Source organism: Cololabis saira, chromosome 19 (assembly GCF_033807715.1).
Source record: "Cololabis saira isolate AMF1-May2022 chromosome 19, fColSai1.1, whole genome shotgun sequence".
Lineage (NCBI taxonomy): Eukaryota > Metazoa > Chordata > Actinopteri > Beloniformes > Belonidae > Cololabis > Cololabis saira.
Window position 1 is genome coordinate 13589306 of NC_084605.1, and position 18597 is coordinate 13607902.

The window sequence follows — 18597 nt, forward strand, 5'->3', positions numbered from 1 at the left end:
GATGTTGATATAGTTTTTCTTCCCTTTCATTATCTGCAGCACCTTCTGACGTTCTCGCTCCAGGATGGAGAGGTCCGGAGTGTAGAAGAGGCCCAGGGACGACTGTCCTTCCTGGCTGAGAATGATAAGCTGTGGAGTCAACGGATGTTTCTGGATGTTGGAAGAGAGTCCATTCACCTGAGAGATTTCCAGAGCCAGGTAAGAGCAGATGTGCATCAGTCGACCAGGCTTGCAGCTTGTGGAGGTTTCTTCAAAAGCAGTTTTAAAAGCTTTTATATTCAAAACAAACATTAATTTTCCATGTGATTCAGCACAGCAGAGCCCTTTGTCATCTATAGTCTGAAGAGTTCTGAGATAGTTTCTGTCTCCCCACCCCGAAAGGCACATTGTGCAGCTCCAATTGTCCAGTTAATTGGTCAGAAATGTCAGAGGCCAGGGCGGCTGCTCATCCCTGTTTGGGTCGGCTAAACTAGCCACAAGGAAGCCATTATGCTAATATTTTACACAGTGATGCAAATGAGAATCAGGGGGAAACCAACAAAGCCCTTCAGGAAAAGTATCTTCTGTGGGAGGAAGCTGCTTCCTTTAGTGTGGAAACGGGCTTTAGTTTAGACTGTCTGCACATAAAAAAGCTGGATAACAAAGCCAGAGAAAGAGAACACTCTAATTTCATAAAAAAGTTATCTTGGCACTCATCTGAGACATGCAACTTGTTTTTGCATTCATAATAACCTTCAGTCTTCATGCAGGATGAGCTGGAGAACTTCACTTTCAAAGACATCTACCGCTGCGACGCCATTAGCACAGTCCACTTCCCATCCCTGCTTTTATTAGTCTGCAAAAGTGCGGATCAGAGGAAACCAGACGTTCACTTCTTCAACTGTGAAACAGTGAGGGTGAGTACCTGAGTACCCAGCTGATCTTGTGAGGTACTTTCTTTCATTAACCTGCGTCAGGTTTCACACTTGGTACCACTTATTTCCGCAGGCAGAACAAGTGAGTCAGGACATCACGCGTGCAGTTTCCAGTTCTTCCACCAGGAACAAGAATCCAACCAATCCCCTCAGGTATTGTTAATGCCACAGTCATGAGCTCTGAACAAAAGGCTCTGTTAAAAATGTAAAAATCACAGATTTTATCATATTTCTAGGCCCTCCAGTGGCTGATTTCCATGTCAGTATTTTACTTTCTCTCAATGTTTTTATTCATCGCATATGCAGGGATGTTGATGGACAACCCACAAACTACAATACAGATGATATCAAACAAATGGCATACACACATAGTTAATGATAGTTCAGAGCCATCTTGATTTTCTTTGGATTCATTTCCGTCACACCGTAATTTCCACCACAAGTCAAAGCAGCCAAGTGCCACCAGTCCACCTGAGTCGAGGGAATGAGAAGTTGAGGGAGGACAGTGTAAACAGCTGAGAGAGCCAAAAACCTGTTTTACTGGTTTCAACATAACTTAAGAAGGTGTGACTAAGATAACACGGCCATTGTGACAGATAGAGAGGAGAGGAAGGATGATGGCGGCGGCACTCCGTGTTGGAGCCTGAATGGATTACTCGCTTTAATTTATTTCTTACAAAGGCACTCAAAGGAGAAAATTAAGACACCAGGTGGGTTTTTGCAATAACGTGCTGATTCATTTTAAAACAAAAAGAAAGAAATATTTTATTTAGCGGTGAAAAGTTTTTATGTGTGCATATTTTTGCACGAGCCAGCATAATTAGAAAAATGTTGACTTAACGTTTTCCACATTCTTGTCGTTTGCATTTCCAACTGTTACGCGGCGTGTTTATTTCAACAAAGTTATTGTTTGTAGTATCGACTATAGTCATGACTCAGTACAATCCGTTTATTTACTCTGCTTTCAAAGTAGAAGAAGGGCAGGAGGCTTGAATTTAAAAGGCAATGTATTTTTTTTGTGGTTTTTATAAAGGAGTTCATTGTTTGACTGGGTTATCTTGTCTTCTCATGTTGTCCCCAAAGATAAATCCATTTGTGCTTTTCAGAATAAGGGTGACATTAAATGTTTTTTGATTTTGAGTGCACGTTTGATTTCTGAAGCTGTTGCTGAAGAGCGTTTCTGACAGTGCTGGCTGAACAGCTGTATCATCATAAACAAAAGGGCGGTTTCACGATTAACATGCTGCCCCAAAACACGCCAATGCTCTGCTCATGTCTTAAAGGCTTTCTCAGAGTGGAGGAGTGATGCTCGACCCCTATGATATACCAAGCCCTCCCATCCCGTATGCACCAAATCCCCCGCCAGCTCAGCCTCCACCTTACCCCGGACACAGAGGTAAGAAAAAAGCTCACGAATGCTGTTAAGGTTTCCTGCTGGGAAGGTAAAGAGGAGAGCAGTGAGATTCAGAGACAGGTATTAAAGACTTACTCAGGAGCACAGAGAAGGCTCTGTTTGTTGGTGTTTGTAAGGGGGTAGCTTTCTGGGACAGTAACTCCAAATCTAAGAAACAGCAGTCATAAATTAAAAAAAGAATCCTCTGCTTCCTTTTACAACAGCAAATGGAGTGAATGGTGGGCCAGATATCTCGTTCCTTCGTGCCGAGAGAGAAGTGGTAGGCCCTCTCCTTGCATTTCTGTCCTTTGGTTGCATTTCATACCTGAACTGCATAACAGAACTGGCCTTTCCTCAGGCGATCCTCAACCACTGTTTCGATGACATTGAGGGCTTCATGGCCAAGCTTCAGCAGACTGCAGAGGCTGCAACAGCTCTAAGCCAGAGGAAGAAGAAAAAGAAGAAAAGTAAAAAGCAAAGTGCCGAAGGTAAGGAGAGATGTAAAGATCCATTCACATTGTGACAACACCGTTTTAATGAATTATGACAAGTGCTTTGTTCACTAATGTTACCCAACAACAGAGGATGCACTCACTGAAAAGGCCCGTCCCCCACCAGACGAGGAATTCATTGATATTTTCCAGAAATTCAAATATTGCTTCAGCCTTCTGGTGAGTACACATCAAACTCCCAGTTAAATTACTCAGTCTTCTCAGTGTGTTATTCAATTCCTTTGTTGGTTTTATTTAGGCTCGTTTGAAATCAACCATCTCCAGTCCTTCATCAGAGGAGCTTGTACACCATGTGTTTAAACCTTTGGATATGGTGAGTCAGTGTTATAAACTCTACCTCAACACCTGCTGCTGCTATTGCTGGAAACACGGCCTGGTTTTAGTGGCGTCTTAAAATAAATCCAATCTCCATGGGACTCAGATTCATAGAGAAGAGAATGTGACACAAAGCTTTGGATCGAGCGAGTCAGACTGAGTTAAACCAGGAGGAGAGTTTGTTTCAGAAATGATTGGAGTAACATACAAAAGAAGAAACGTCTAAGCATGTCTCATGTCAAAACAATGTTTAGTTTAGTAGTGTTGTTACAAGCTATGAGTTCATTTCTGTTTCCACAGGACACTTTCCTGCTTGACAAAGTTTCTGAAAGTTTACACTCAATAAATACAGCATTTATTGGATCTGGTTTGCGAGGCTGTATTTATACACGGATCCATAGCATTATGAGCACCTGCGTGATATTGAACAGGTTTTCCCAGATGGGCTCTGACTAGTCAAGGTTTGAACAAAGAACACCCAAGAGTGTCTGGAACCAGGATGTTAACAGGATATCCTTTGGGCCCTGTGGGTTATGGTATGGGTCTCCGAGCTTCCCGCGGCGGGAACACCTGTGTGCTCTCTTGCTGCCCTGTTAGGGGAGCTGCTGCTGCAGTGGAAGCATGTTGACATGCTGGAGGGTGTGACTGGTCTGCAAAGGGTTTTAAGTTGTTGGTGCTAAAATGATGTGAGTGTCACGATGCAGGTTTACCCAACAGAACATTGCATTGTAACAAGATGAGCAGTGTTAGCTGACATTACCTGCCGTAGCTGATCAGTGTATGCAGGAGCACGTTTTTAAAATTTCGGACTGGAGCTGAATTGATAACATTGCCTTTCTCTTGATTTCAGCAAAAAATGAAGGAATTTAATTCTAACCTGTAAAGTATTGACTAGTTTAACTTATGCCTTTATAGGTGTAGATGTGGTTTTTAAGGTATTTCAGCTGTTGTTTGATAAAATATGAATCCAAGGGTGGAGCAGGAGTATTTGTTTTGTGTATACTGCCACACCTGAGTGGGAACAGCCTAATAAATATATATAAAGGTCTGGGCACGTCACTTCTCCGTTGTTGCTTTTGTTGTGTAGAAGCACACATTGGGGTTGTATGTGCCTCTCAGCATTGAATGCTTGTGCTCTAACAGAGGAATAAGTACCGGTAGTCAGTTTCATGTTGCCAAAGTCATCATTGCTTGATAGTTTAGAGTTGTATTTGCACATTTGGGAGTATAATGTTTGACCTTGTGTGGATCTGGGCGCGTTGCAGATGGTAAAAACAACAGGGGGACCAGCTTTTGGAGCCTCAGTGTCCAGCCCTGCCCTGACCACCTCTGCTGTTTCCCTGCTACAAAACAACCTGAACGAGGAGGAAAGGCAGCTGTGGACGTCTTTGGGTCCAAACTGGACACTCCCCCGGTCAGTATCAGTGATCAACACCTCACGAGGCCTCGATAATGTTTTGGACTTTGCAAGGCAATTAATGCAAATTCCTTTTTTTTTTTTACATAAAATTGTTTGTTAAAATGCTAACAATTTTTTTATTGACTTTCACAGTGTGTTACGTTTTCAATTAATTAGGATAGCAATGCAAGTATTAGAGTTTGGCTTATTTTTAGCCTATAAAGAAATTGCTGCTTATTTTAAAAACTAACAGGGATTTTCATTGCAATTATGAAAATTGTTTTTTTTTATGTATTTATTTGGTTCAGTGCTAAAGTTAATACAGGGGTCAAAAAGAAAATATAAGCAAACCGGATTGAGCTTTGTCAAATAATTATAGTTTTGGTTGAACTGCCGCTGCACCAAGAACAGAAAGAGTTACTTTTTTTTCATCCTTTTTTAACTTTCAGCTCTCAGCTCAGAGGACCTGTCGCTCCATACACCCCTGTGTTCAACAATGGCTGGAAACCAGAAACCCTGAGGGCTGACGGGCAGGTTTGGGAGGATCCTGTCGAGTCACAACACAAACATGAAGCCCTCCAAGTAAAACAAGAGGTATGGAATACCTTCGCTGGATGGGCCCTAGAACTAGTTCCGCTGTCTGTCATAGTATTTATAAATGCTCAAAATGTAAGTGTGTAAAAGAACAATATAAAGGTTAAACACTGTGACACATGCAATAATTCATGAGTAGCAAGCGCACCAAACACAGATGTTCTCTCCCTTAGATCTCAATGTTCTGTCACGTACAGTCTCAGGTGGATTTTTCCATGAAACTGTTTTTAGTTTCTGAAGTGACTATTTTGTGTCTGTGTTTACAACCCACTCAAGGAACATGGCTTACAGGTCTACTGGTGGAAACCTATTTATTTATTTTATTTATTTATTGGCTTTGTCTCGAACACAACAAAACCCAATCAAATTAAAAGCATCAGAATAAAAAAAATAAAAATAAAAGCAAAACAATTTAACAGTCTCATTCAAAAATAAAACACACAGCAAAACAATGTGTTCGAGAGGGAACAGGAGGAAGCAGAACGCTTATTTAGTCCTGTCCCTTCCTCACAATATCATATATAAACTATAAAAATTAAATAAAATTAAAAGAAAAGAAAAAGAAGAAAAGAAAAGAAAGGAAAAAACAAAATAACAAAAAAATAAATAAATACAACACAAACAACCAATAAGCAATATCAGTAATTATAATCATAATTGAACCGGTCTCCTCAATATCCTAAATTCCAGAGTCCATCTCTCTAACCGAATGTTTTACCTACATCCAGCATGACAAGTACATGTCTGGTGTTTGTAACAAACTAAGCTGCATGAAAAATCCAAGTTCTGCTGGATTTTAATTGACAAAGCTTCTCTGCAACCACGTTGAGCAAACAAAATGCAGTCTGTTCAAAATTACAATTTGTGTTTTATTCCAAAGAGTGAAGGAACATGTTCCATGTATGTATGTATGTATTACAAAATAACAATTTACTTGTGCTAAGTGCCTCCGATTAACCCATTTCTTTCTTCTGACGTTATTTTCCCCACCAGCAATATTGAAAAAGACGCGTTGAATTTGAATTTCCCACCTCTGATGTAAATCAAATGTAGCTTCACAATCTTGCAGGTGGACTGATCAACTGGGACAGTTAGTCCAGAGCTTTAAAACACTTTGGACAGAAATCATGCTGGAAAGATCACATTCCTTGGCAGGATAAGGGGAATTGAATCAATAAATATATGACTAATACAGCCATATCTGAGGCATGAAGTGGCATGATTTTATCAATGGTTCTTTCTAAATGGCTGCATTCAGCCATTTTCTCTGTGGTGCTCAGAACTCAAGGTTTATTATCTCCTTGGATTCTTAAGTCTTTCTTTTGACAAGTTACACCCTTTCAGAACAAACTGCCAGACCAGTATATACTGACACCTGCAAACATTCGTGTATTTTTAATGTTCCGAGATTAACATCTTCTTTGAACCCACACAGCGACAGCCACCTCCACCCCTCGGTCCTCCAGACACCCACATCGGTGATGAAGCGTAAGTCATCTTTAATAACCCAGTCACTTAAATGTGCTCATTTGTCATAACTGCATGAAGAACATTGCGTTATCTCTTTCTTCTTATCTAAGGGACGCGCTGCCTCCTCCAGCAGAGAGACTCTACAGCTGCAGTTATGACTTCATAGCCAGGAATAGCACGGAGCTTTCAGTCCAGCAGGGCGAGACTCTAGAGGTAATCAGTTCATTGATCTGAGTACTCACAGTAAAACACGTGGGCGAGGCAACCAGGAGCCCACCCAATGTGGAGATTTGTCATCGTTGATACACCTTGACGGCAACTCCTCTGTCCAACAGGTAATTGAATCGTCCAAACGCTGGTGGAAGTGTCGTAATCGCTTCAACCAGATCGGCTTTGTGCCCTTCAACATCCTGGAGCCCGTTGCTCACGTAGAAAGCCCCGTCACCCCCAAACCCCCCAGTGTAAGACACAAAAACACAAATGGATCACTCAAGAACAGTTCACTTCTCATATGTTTATTCCACAGCAGAGTGCATCATTCATTTCTATTCACCTCTGATTCCTGCAGGCTCCAGGTCCACCTCCCGCTCCCAAGGCATTTCTTCCCGTCCCACCCAGCCCTCCTGCTCTGCCCGTCGCCCCCTCTCACTCCCCCCAGCGGCCTCGTAGCCTGCTTTCATACGGCCAGGTTGTTCCCACGGCAGAGGATTCAGATAAAGGTGTGTTCCAGTGGTTTCACAGGGTACTCTTTACTTTACTTCCTTTATTTATTCTGTTAGGAAAGCTTCCAATTCCAGTTTGTCATGGCATCTTTGACTTCAAGCTGGCATTTTTCAGATTCCCAAAAATGTCAGCCACTTTATTTTACATTTTACAATAAAATGTCTCACTTGGATATACATTTAGACAAAGCTGTACATTACCTGCCAAGTAGGGATGGGCGGTATGGACAAAAAAATTTATCACGATAATTTCTGACATTTATCCCAATAACGATAAAAAAAATACCAATACAACAAGTGTCATCAACGGGAATCTTTCTTTCTTTCTTTCTTTCTTTCTTTCTTTCTTTCTTTCTTTCTTTCTTTCTTTCTTTCTTTCTTTCTTTCTTTCTTTCTTTCTTTCTTTCTTTCTTTCTTTCTTTCTTTCTTTCTTTCTGGCATTTATCCCAATAACGATAGTCGTTTCTTTCTTTCTTTCTTTCTTTCTTTCTTTCTTTCTGGCATTTATCCAAATAACGATAGTCGTTTCTTTCTTTCTTTCTTTCTTTCTTTCTTTCTTTCTTTCTTTCTTTCTTTCTTTCTTTCTTTCTTTCTTTCCTTCTTTCTTTTTGGCATTTATCCCAATAACGATAGTCGTTTCTTTCTTTCTTTCTTTCTTTCTTTCTTTCTTTCTTTCTTTCTGGCATTTATCCCAATAACGATAGTCGTTTTCTTTCTTTCTTTCTTTCTTTCTTTTTGGCATTTATCCCAATAACGATAGTCGTTTCTTTCTTTCTTTCTTTCTTTCTCATTTCCTCAATTTATCGTTTTTACCGTGAGATGGCAAATTCTTACCGTGGGGAATTTTATTGACGGTTTATTGTGAACGGTAAAAAATATCACCCATCCCTACTGCCAAGCCTGTCCAATAATGCAGCATTTAATTTGGCTTTTAGTTTAAATAACACCATCACCTTGGCTTGAAAGTCTGAAAGCCTTAAATGTCAAAATCATTTGCATATTCTTCAACTTTTATAGTGATGCTGGTGAACGATGAGCTGCTCCAGAAGCTGACCAATGGAAAGGCCAATCTGAACAAACCTCTCATCATCCCTCGTTCCTCCGAGACCTCAGTCCCCCTGGACTACCACTCTCCCCCCGAGGAGGTGGCCGAGTGGCTCAGAGGGAAGAGCTTCAGTGAACCGTGAGTGCCGACACAGCCTCCTCACAATACCAGACCAGACCGGTTCATATCCCGGATGAGGTTGGTCTGCCTCAAGGCTTGCTTACTCATTAAGAGCATAGAAACATTTTTCCTGTCCTTTTTGTGACCTCCAGGACGGTTACATGTTTGGGTGTGCTGACAGGCGCGCAACTCTTCTCCCTCAACAAGGAAGAGCTACGAGCTGTGATTCCAGATGAGGGCGCCAGAGTGTACAGCCAGCTCACTGTGCAGAAAGCACTGCTAGAGGTAAATTCAAGTCTTTTACAGTACTAAAACAAAATTATAATTTCATCAAGCAAACCATTGCAAAACTTCTTAAATGGCATTCGCAGAACCTTAAATCTTATTCCTATGTTTGGGCACAGTAAATGCTGTATGGTTCAATCCTCAAAAGTTTGGTTTGACTGTAATATTTGCACACATGAATCAATCATTAATTCTGCAGAAAAACTGGACTCACTTTACTCACTTCACTGCTCTTGAAATTTAAGTGAAATGTCCTTTGTTTATTCAGTGACTACTGACAAACACTATGTGCTCTCTGCCCCCAAGATGACATTAGGATGTATTTATCTGTTTAATTTAATCTCATAATCAGGGGTGCACACAAGCCGGGACTCGAGGGCTAGTGTACTGCATGTTAGATGTTTCCCTGTCTTCAACACACCTGATTCTAATCACTGGTCGTCATCAACATTTCATCAAGGTTTACCCAACTCTGTTGGTGACACAGCCTTGTCTATCAGGGTTGTGTTGAGGCAGGGAAACATCTAAAATGTGCAGTAGACTGGCCCTCGAGTCCCGGCTTGTGTGCACCCCTGCTCATAATCTCCAAACGCTTGTAAAAGCAAAAAGGTCCTACTTTGTTTTTTTTCTAAATCTGCCTTCTTCTTACAGGATGCCAGAAGGGCAACAGAGTTGGAGGCGGTCATGGAGAAACAGAAAATGAAAGTGGATCTGAAGCTGGAGAGCAGCACTTTGTGAGATGCAGCGTCTCCAGTAGGAAGTGTGTCAAATGAAGGATTGTGTTCTCCAGGTTCATGCTGCCACTGAAGAGCAAACTGTTCATTTATTAATTTTATTTATCATAAGAACATGTGATAGTGTCCTGACTATTATTATACCCTTGTAAAGCTTGTCAAAAACTGTTATTGACACTATATCATACATTGTATGCAGCAGATAAACGTAAGCTTACGATACAAAATTAACATTCAATTTCCCATTTTGTAATTACGTTCATTGTAATGTTTTTCTTGTCATCACCACAGACTAATTAAAGACTAACTTAAATGAAACCTAATATTTGTTGCATACTTATAAATCAACCATGAGTAGCATTTACTTGAAAAGAGAAAAAAAAAAGTCAAGGAGACAAAATCTTTTTTTTTTTTAATTGAGAATTTAAAGAAAGATGTCCAGCAGAACATAAACATACGACTCCACACATAAGGTTAAGCAGTGCATCCATTTAAATCTGTTTGCATTGAATTCAATTTCTAGTTACAATTAATCCGTCCATAGTGGGCCAAAATTTCAATGCACAACCTTAGTCGTGCACATGTGCAATTTTAGCACATCATTTCCAATCAGTTATTGCTGAGCCTACTGCTTCACATGCCACCACTAACTTTGAAGATACCATTATGTTAAATAAAATGAAAATCAAGAATGAAATGTGCAGTAGACTGGCCCTCGAGTCCCGGCTTGTGTGCACCCCTGCTCATAATCTCCAAACGCTTGTAAAAGCAAAAAGGTCCTACTTTGTTTTTTTTCTAAATCTGCCTTCTTCTTACAGGATGCCAGAAGGGCAACAGAGTTGGAGGCGGTCATGGAGAAACAGAAAATGAAAGTGGATCTGAAGCTGGAGAGCAGCACTTTGTGAGATGCAGCGTCTCCAGTAGGAAGTGTGTCAAATGAAGGATTGTGTTCTCCAGGTTCATGCTGCCACTGAAGAGCAAACTGTTCATTTATTAATTTTATTTATCATAAGAACATGTGATAGTGTCCTGACTATTATTATACCCTTGTAAAGCTTGTCAAAAACTGTTATTGACACTATATCATACATTGTATGCAGCAGATAAACGTAAGCTTACGATACAAAATTAACATTCAATTTCCCATTTTGTAATTACGTTCATTGTAATGTTTTTCTTGTCATCACCACAGACTAATTAAAGACTAACTTAAATGAAACCTAATATTTGTTGCATACTTATAAATCAACCATGAGTAGCATTTACTTGAAAAGAGAAAAAAAAAAGTCAAGGAGACAAAATCTTTTTTTTTTTTAATTGAGAATTTAAAGAAAGATGTCCAGCAGAACATAAACATACGACTCCACACATAAGGTTAAGCAGTGCATCCATTTAAATCTGTTTGCATTGAATTCAATTTCTAGTTACAATTAATCCGTCCATAGTGGGCCAAAATTTCAATGCACAACCTTAGTCGTGCACATGTGCAATTTTAGCACATCATTTCCAATCAGTTATTGCTGAGCCTACTGCTTCACATGCCACCACTAACTTTGAAGATACCATTATGTTAAATAAAATGAAAATCAAGAATGAAACAACTTATAAACAATAAACTTGCCACCAATACAACTCCAAACAAACGTTGACTTGAAACTGGCCAAACTCACAACTTTAACTACAAGAAGCATCAAATGAAACTTGATTTGTTAAAAGTGGAATTGCAATAGAGAGAATTTAAAACCTTCATGGTTTCAATTCAAAAATTTAATTGGAGTTTTGAGAATTTAAGGATTTAAATTATTTATGTGGGCAGACATTGGAGATATGCGTATTACCTTAACATAGTGAAAAGAAAAGCTTTAGAGGGAAAGATAGAAAAAATAAAATCAAATAAAAAAAATAAAACAACTACCCGATAGGATGAAGCTTTTTAGGCTGTTACAATCTGTAGGGCCAAAACATATTTACAGATCTTTCTCAAAAGACAGTTGGTTCATAAAGAATATGGGTCAGATATATTTTATGCTCCAGTCCAGGCTGTAAATGCTTTACTCTATTTCACTTTAAAAAAAAAAAAAAAAAAAAGGTATTTTATAACAAGACAGTAGGATTGATTGGATAGTGTCACAAAAAAAGAGGAAAAAATAGACATATCTGGGTATTTTGATACACCGTACTACTGATCAATAGCCAACCTCCCAAATCCAGAAGCAAACTCATGTATTTGGAGGCTAGAAACGTGACTCCATAGTATAGTTCTGTTTTGTGGGTCAGCTGCATTAATGAAGCAAAGAAAGGAGGGAGGCTAGAGAACAGGGGGATGGGTGGTCAAGTCAGACTGTGTAGTACTAGGTTATAATAATTGGACAAACAGGTGAGAGAATGGAGGGGGGTAGGGGGATGTGTGTGATGGTAGATGGTGCTTGGTCTTCAGAAATCACCCGTGTCCCTGTCATCTGCTCGGCGTGAGTCCGACCTGCCATTCATACCGTCCCTCCTGTCTCGATCCCGTGACCGGTCTCTGGAAGAGCGCTCTCGATCCCTGGACGACCTGCGAGACAAAACAACGTTACAAACTCGGGGAGGCACAGATAAGTTCAGCCCTTTACACCAGAGAGGCCTTCCAAAACATTGGATGTTTTTAGAGGTTTGAGATCATCTCTGAGAATATATTTTTAGTTGATTCTTGATAATTCTGTTAGAGCTGAGGATTAGAGCTGTGAATTATAAGCGACATCTGTATTTACTTGTGTCTTGAGCTCTGCTCATGGCTATGGCTGTGACGATGTCCTCGGCTGCGTGAGCGGGATCTGCTGCGATGTCGCCTCCTCCTCTCCCTGGACCTTGAACGAGAACGTCGCTTGTCTCGTGATGAAGAGCGGGAGCGTCTCCGTTTGCGCTCACGTGAATGGGACCTGAAAACACGTTTAACTTTAATCTTGTAAGTTTTGTTGTTGTTGTTGTTGTCGTCGTCCCCAACACTTATTAAAGTAATGATGAATTTACTTTAAATCAAGTGGATATGTATGCAAACCTACCTTTTTTTTTCCCGGCTTCGTGATCTGGTCCTATAAAAAGTAACAAAAGACAGAGATAAGATTGAAAGGTAAACCATTATTTCACAAAAAACTGGAGTTCTATAAATGATGCCAAGATTTTTAAACTCTGGTGTTCACCTTTTCTTCATCTTTTCCTCTTTCTCCCTTTCTTCTCGTCTCTTCAAACGTTCCTGGTTCCTCTTCTCTTGCTTGTCGACCACAGTTTTCTGATTTTTGAAGGAGGGAAAAAAAGTACTTAAAACTCTGATTAAAAATAAAATAAATAAATAAATAATTATGCAACTTCTTAAATGGTGTATTATATGGTGTTGCAAACTGGTGCGTACCTTTAGTTGGTCCAGTTTCTCTCTGATCTGGATGAAGCCCAGGTGAAGTTTTCCACCAAAATGATCAGCCAGACGACGGTCGTTATCATGAAGACCCAGGTAAGCAGAGCAAACCTCACACACCCGGAGCTTCTGTTGCTGAAAGCTTGAAGCTGGCATGGAGTTTCTGTATTCTTCCTGAGGGAGGGATCAAGAGTAATCATGGAGGGAAAAAAAACAGAACATTTTAATGTATTAACAGAATAAAAGCACTATTTTTGAGAAGGCTTGAAACATCTTCTTTCAACTACCCCTTACTGACCTCTGCATCCTTCTTTCTGGTGCGGACCTTTTCCACTTCCTGCAGGATCTTCTGGGCCTCGTCCACGTTGCCTTCAGCTCCGAGCTGCTCAGCCTTGGCCAGGAGCTTTCCAATTTCCTCATTCAGCTCATGGACCTTCTCTGCCTGAAATACAGCCCAACCAACAAACTTCAGAAACAGCCTATAAATACACTTAGTGGGGCAGACAGTATCAGCATTAAAAAAACAAAACAAACAAAAAACATGATCTTGTGCTCGTGTTATTTACCTTTGCTGCCACCTCAGCACTGATCTCTTCTTGGGTCTCAGCCAGGCGCTTCTTTGCCAGTTCAGTCCTTCGGTCACAGTCGGCAATGAAGGACTCCAGGTGATCTACCGCCTTTAGATGAAAAAAGATTTTGTTAACAGCACAGAAAGTGGGATATCAGACTAAACAGAAAAGTAGAAGAGTTCAAAAGAGAGTTATAAAGATATTTATTTTATTTGGGTAAAAACCCTACTAAGTGTATTCCTTTAACAAAGCATATAATTTTCAACCTAAGCAAGTAGTTAAATTGTATTCTATTATGTTAACCTACTAATCTACATCAGCTCAACAATTATTAAAAGAAATTACTTACATCAAGTTCAAAAAACAGATCTCTCTCCTTGGACGCAATTTCATAGTCGGCCCGAAGTGCCAAGTCATGGATCTTTGTGCATTCCCCCAGGTCCATACGCTATCATACACACAGGCAAACATGGCTAATCAATTATACTGCACAATTTCATTGAAACTAGCGGGAGAAGATGAGTGTGAGTGAGAATTTCATTGAAACTGTAGTGGATATTCAGTCTTTCTTCATTGTGAGTACTGTAATAGCAATATCTTTGAGTGAAATCAGTTGTCGGTTAAGGCTTCAAACAGATTTCAGGCCCTCAGAACAAGCAGTGGACCTATTTTCAGTGATTCACTTACCGTTCCAGACAAGATGTCATGTGGACAGCAATTGAGGAGGTGACTTTTGCAGACTCTCTCGTCAGTGAACTTGACCCTCTGTCGCGTCTCATCACCTGAAACAGTCCAAAATCCAACAGTAAGAAAGACCTCACATACTTGAGAGAAGGGGCGAGGTATCCAGTGCATGTATTTGGCAATTATTTGTTACCAAATTGAGATCAACAGAATTTAAGCTAAATGGGTGAAAACCATGTTCTCATAATTCTGATGGACGTTTTTTTTTTTTACATTACAATTGGTTATTAGTGTCATGCTAAATAAGTAACTGGTCTTCCGCTGGGCTATTTCTCATTTATTTCTTAATTAATGATCAAATACATGTAAATCCAGCAATGCATTTATATGGTACTTGCTGTTATTTCTTGTGCTTACCTTACCCAACCCAAGAATCAATAAAACATGGAATTACTAGAGCCTACACCCAGTTTAATGTGTTCAAAGGCTCAGTGTTCACCCTACAGTGTGAATCACTAGATTGCGCCAGTAGGGGTGCCACACATAGCTAAAAGCTACAAGACTGGGGCTTCCATTGACAAGTCAAAAAAAAAAAGCTATCAAATCTTTGAAGACTTTTCACTAAACTGAAACTAGATATGGACAAAAGATGTAGAGCTTTCATTAATGATCCAGCCAAGCCCTTGATAATTATGAAACAATGAAAGGCAATTCAAAATGAAATGCAAAAGAAATCCAAGGGGAAAAAAATTAACATACACACTGCGATCTGCACCACATACTGTACCCTTCTGCATCTTCAAGACCCCAGCTGCAGAATTTTAAACCCGCTGTAGAAAAGTATAAATGGGAACAGTTTTCTTGCCCATACCTGCAGTAAGAAGTTGGGAGTCATACACAAGTCAGATTGTAAAATGATGCTTGCAAAGTGTTTTTTTTGTTGTTGTTGTTGCTTTTTGTTTGTTTTTTCTTCCTGTGTGGACTGCTAGATTGCTTTCTGAAGAATATAGACATGTAATGAACTTCATTACGTGTAATAAAATTAAAATTGTTTGCCTGGATACAACGCGACAAGACGTCTTAGCTCAAGCTGTGCAACACTACTTCAAAATTTTTTATTCTTGTGGAACTAAAGAATAACCTTCCTATGTGTTTGTGTGGCACTGAAAAACGACCAACCTCTTTACTTGTATCGTTAAAAAAAGGAAGTGGAAAAAAAACTACAATAACTTCCGGAAGGCAAACAAATTGTTTGGATATTAATCATAACAGCTTTAAAAATTATGTGTGACTCACGGCTCGATGAACATGAGGCTTTTCTGCAACTCCTTTGCAGATTGATGTAGGCTGGCAATGATACACTGAACCTTAATGAATAAAATAAAGGGGCCACAATTGTTCAGTTTGTATGCAACAAATGTATGGGAAGAATTTGATATAAATCTCATCACACACATTCAAAAACGCACAACACAAATTCACTTTTATTGTACAGACCCAATTATAATTTGTTAAAAGAGGATTCAAATGGCTACAGTATCATTCAAACTATTGTTCAACTCAAACGTTTATTTTCTTTTTAAATCAAATGCAGGACAGCATTTAATTGCCACTTTTTGCCCATGTCACTTAGACCTGACAACCATTTTACCAATTAATGTTTGTATCCATATGGCTGAAAGTAATTTGCTAAAACTTTATTTTTGAAGATAGAAGTCAATGTTACAATAATTACATGATCAAAATGAAGTATTTTTTGATCACGTTTAGGGGTGGGCAAAAATATCGATATGGCAATATATCGCAATACTTTTCCAGCTGATTCAATAACGATATTCAAAATTTGAATATCGATTTTTTTTTATTTTTTATCCCCGATTTTTTTCCCATTATATCACCCAGTGCTCCTACCTAAGTGACAGTCCTGGGCATTGCCACTCTCTACCAACCCTGGGAGGGCCCTGCACTGAGCTCAGGTTTTATTTCACGTTTTATTTCATTTTATAATTTATTTTTTATATAACACAATTGCCTGTCCTTAAAAAATGAAAAATAATGGACAGAGGTTTATTTATTTATGGATTTATATCTATACTGACTGATCACTGTGCCTGTCCTTGGTTTTAGTACCCATCTTTCTTGTGTTTATTATCATTTGCCACATAATTAAAGCAACCTCATACTAAATTTAATGTTAATTTCATATGATGTAAATAATATGAAAAACATATACAAATATGTTGTAACTTTAGCTTGTATAGTTATAATAAAACATTGTTTTGACTCAGTTTGTCCCATGAATTGTCACTATAATCTGATGAACGTGCAACTCGGATTTTAAGATCCATCACTATCATCTGATGTACATATATACAACTTGGATTTTAAGATGTGTAATGCATTTTTAAATTTTTCGGTGAACTATGTAGAATATAATAATCGGGATATCGCAATGTGTATCGTATCGTGGCTCAAGTATCGTGATGCGTATCGTATCGTGAGGTCCTTCCCAATACCCACCCCTAATCACGTTAACCTATGATCAACTTGGATTCAGACATGACGCCTTAACCAGCAACCATATTAAATATCTTATTGATATGACAAAGTTAGACATTAGTTCTCCAGTGGTTACTGGCAACTTCTGTAGAATTTAAATTTTTTGTCAACTTAATTTTTAAAAGTGTAAATAAAAAGAACTACGTCATTATTTATTAAAGGATTATTTCCGGGGGCAACTTGACAGCTTGGCGATTCCGTCACTTCACATTAAACATTACGCGAACATTACGTTTAAATGCGAAATAAGACCACAAATTCGTTGTAAAACAGCCAGGGTGGATGCAAACATTAAAACCCTAGTATCAATCCCTGAAATGCAGCCTGAATGTCAGAGAGTCGCGTGTCTACAGCGCTCCGCGGCACATCCATTCATGCAGCTCCGTCCACCACTCAGCCAGCCTCAGCACGGCCGCCATCTTGGCTAGCCAGCTAGCTCTGTTAGCACGCTGCGGCTAACTCACCATCCCTCGCTGTTCCCATCAGCTGGTCGAGCAAAGCTCTCATCTGAGCCTGGGCAGACATTGTTTCCGGTGTCCCGTCGACAGCTCTGTATTACGAATCACGCAACCTAAAACTATTCCCTTGTTTGTCTGCAGATTTATTCGATTATTGTATTCATCCGAACCATCACCTCTCGCTGCTTTTTCTCTTATTTCGAGACAGTTTCCGTTCAGTGTTGAGGAAATGACGACACAGCGAACGTAGACGTTTTTTTTTAGTTTTTTTTTAACTTTATTGAAAAGTCAGCCGTCACAATTAGTTTTTTTTTTCTTTATTGAAAATATATTCATATACAAACAACAAGGCATCAAATTTTTTTTTCAACATGTATCAGGGAAAAGGTGCATAAAGAGAGAACAGAAGGAAAAGAAATAAAATAAAAAAAGGAAAATAACTTAAGGGGCTAGGGCTTATCCAATAAATTATATTCTTCAATTGTGTTCAAAAGTTGTATTGTATTTCTTTTTGTCATGAGTTTAAGGGCTTTAAAAAAATTGAGGAATTCGTTGTGGAATACACAAAAACGAGGTTTCACCTTCATATACTTAGATTTGTGGATGTGGAATTTACCTAGAATTATAATATTATTGATAAGGAGATCATCAGTGTTATTGTCCATTGAAAGTCCAAAAATAATAGCTTCACGTGAGAAGTCCTGCAGGTCAAAAACCTTTGGGTGAAGCCAGTCATGTACATCCTGCCAAAGGGTTTTAGAATACATACAATCAAAAAATAAATGATCAGTAGTTTCACATCCATCACAGAACATACAGTTATTAGTTTCAATACCAAAAGCCGTCACAATTAGTGAAAACACATCCAGGTGTTCCCAAGGCAGGTAGTAATGTACATGTGCAATTACAACAGTAATAATGAACAACAATTAAACAAATGTAGTATAGCATGACGTTATTAATAGAAAAGACTACAACAGCTGAGTGAATTGAGCATGACGAATAATACAGCATTAGAAATCTAGAAAGAGTAACAGGGGAACATAAAACTGACCCTAATGTGACATATTTTAAAATGCTTTAACATAAAGTGCAACAGACTGAATAAAATAAATAATAAACAGACATGATGAAATAAAAGGAACTTATATAAATAAGTAATTAAATTAGTAAAGTAATTAAACTAGTAAGGAAAAAAGCTGCTTTTATAAGGGGGAATTCAGACTGATTTTATTCAATTCAGTAGGGAAAATTCTTTAAGAGATCATATACATTTCGTGCCTTAATTGTTGTTATAAGTTTTAGAGATTTCAAATACATTTACATTAAATAAATTCGTTCATAAATACACAAAATTTGGGGGATGATTTTAGTACCCTATTCTTGTGGATAACAAATTTTGCCAAGCAGAGGATTACATTGCAACAGAGTTC

General features: G+C 38.9%; 2 protein-coding genes across 10 annotated transcripts in view; one reads left to right on the plus strand and one right to left on the minus strand.

Moving 5' to 3' along the window:
- LOC133419170 (epidermal growth factor receptor kinase substrate 8-like protein 1) overlaps positions 1–11598 on the plus strand; it is a 12880-nt gene extending 1282 nt beyond the window's left edge. For 4 of the 6 annotated variants that reach the window (XM_061708187.1, XM_061708188.1, XM_061708190.1 and 1 more), the window contains 18 exons: positions 40–198; positions 750–896; positions 988–1067; positions 2198–2310; positions 2532–2587; positions 2666–2795; positions 2890–2978; positions 3058–3132; positions 4400–4548; positions 4983–5127; positions 6563–6615; positions 6708–6810; positions 6933–7058; positions 7166–7316; positions 8337–8502; positions 8637–8769; positions 9421–9503; positions 10322–11598. In XM_061708187.1, coding sequence (XP_061564171.1) covers positions 40–198; positions 750–896; positions 988–1067; positions 2198–2310; positions 2532–2587; positions 2666–2795; positions 2890–2978; positions 3058–3132; positions 4400–4548; positions 4983–5127; positions 6563–6615; positions 6708–6810; positions 6933–7058; positions 7166–7316; positions 8337–8502; positions 8637–8769; positions 9421–9503; positions 10322–10373 — 2010 coding nt within the window. In that variant the 3' untranslated portion in view covers positions 10374–11598. The other 2 variants (XM_061708193.1, XM_061708192.1) reach the window with 2 other exon arrangements.
- Positions 9904–17378, minus strand: luc7l (LUC7-like (S. cerevisiae)). Of its 4 annotated transcripts, none has more exons than XM_061708200.1 (11): positions 17171–17378; positions 15444–15514; positions 14151–14977; positions 13813–13911; positions 13461–13571; positions 13193–13336; positions 12892–13068; positions 12683–12771; positions 12545–12574; positions 12254–12421; positions 9904–12057 (listed from the first exon to the last, which is right to left on the minus strand). In XM_061708200.1, the coding sequence occupies exons 3-11, from the start codon at positions 14316–14318 to the stop codon at positions 11937–11939; spliced, it is 1107 nt and encodes a 368-aa protein (XP_061564184.1). In that variant the 5' UTR covers positions 14319–14977; positions 15444–15514; positions 17171–17378; the 3' UTR covers positions 9904–11936. The 4 variants fall into 4 exon arrangements, with proteins under 4 accessions (XP_061564184.1, XP_061564183.1, XP_061564186.1 ...); XM_061708199.1 differs by having other exon boundaries at positions 14151–15018; XM_061708202.1 differs by lacking the exon at positions 15444–15514 and having other exon boundaries at positions 14151–14245.
- Positions 17379–18597: the final 1219 nt, after the last annotated feature.

What these genes read in the sequence shown, in the direction of transcription:
- luc7l (XM_061708200.1), bottom strand. Translation starts at nt 14,318, where the DNA reads ATGCACTGGATACCTCGCCCCTTCTCTCAAGTATGTGAGGTCTTTCTT. An exon ending in ATCTGTTTTTTGAACTTGAT is followed by an intron (nt 13,572 to 13,812) that starts GTAAGTAATTTC and finishes TTTCATCTAAAG; the next exon opens with GCGGTAGATCACCTGGAGTC. An exon ending in GAGGAAAAGATGAAGAAAAG is followed by an intron (nt 12,575 to 12,682) that starts GTGAACACCAGA and finishes TACTTTTTATAG; the next exon opens with GACCAGATCACGAAGCCGGG.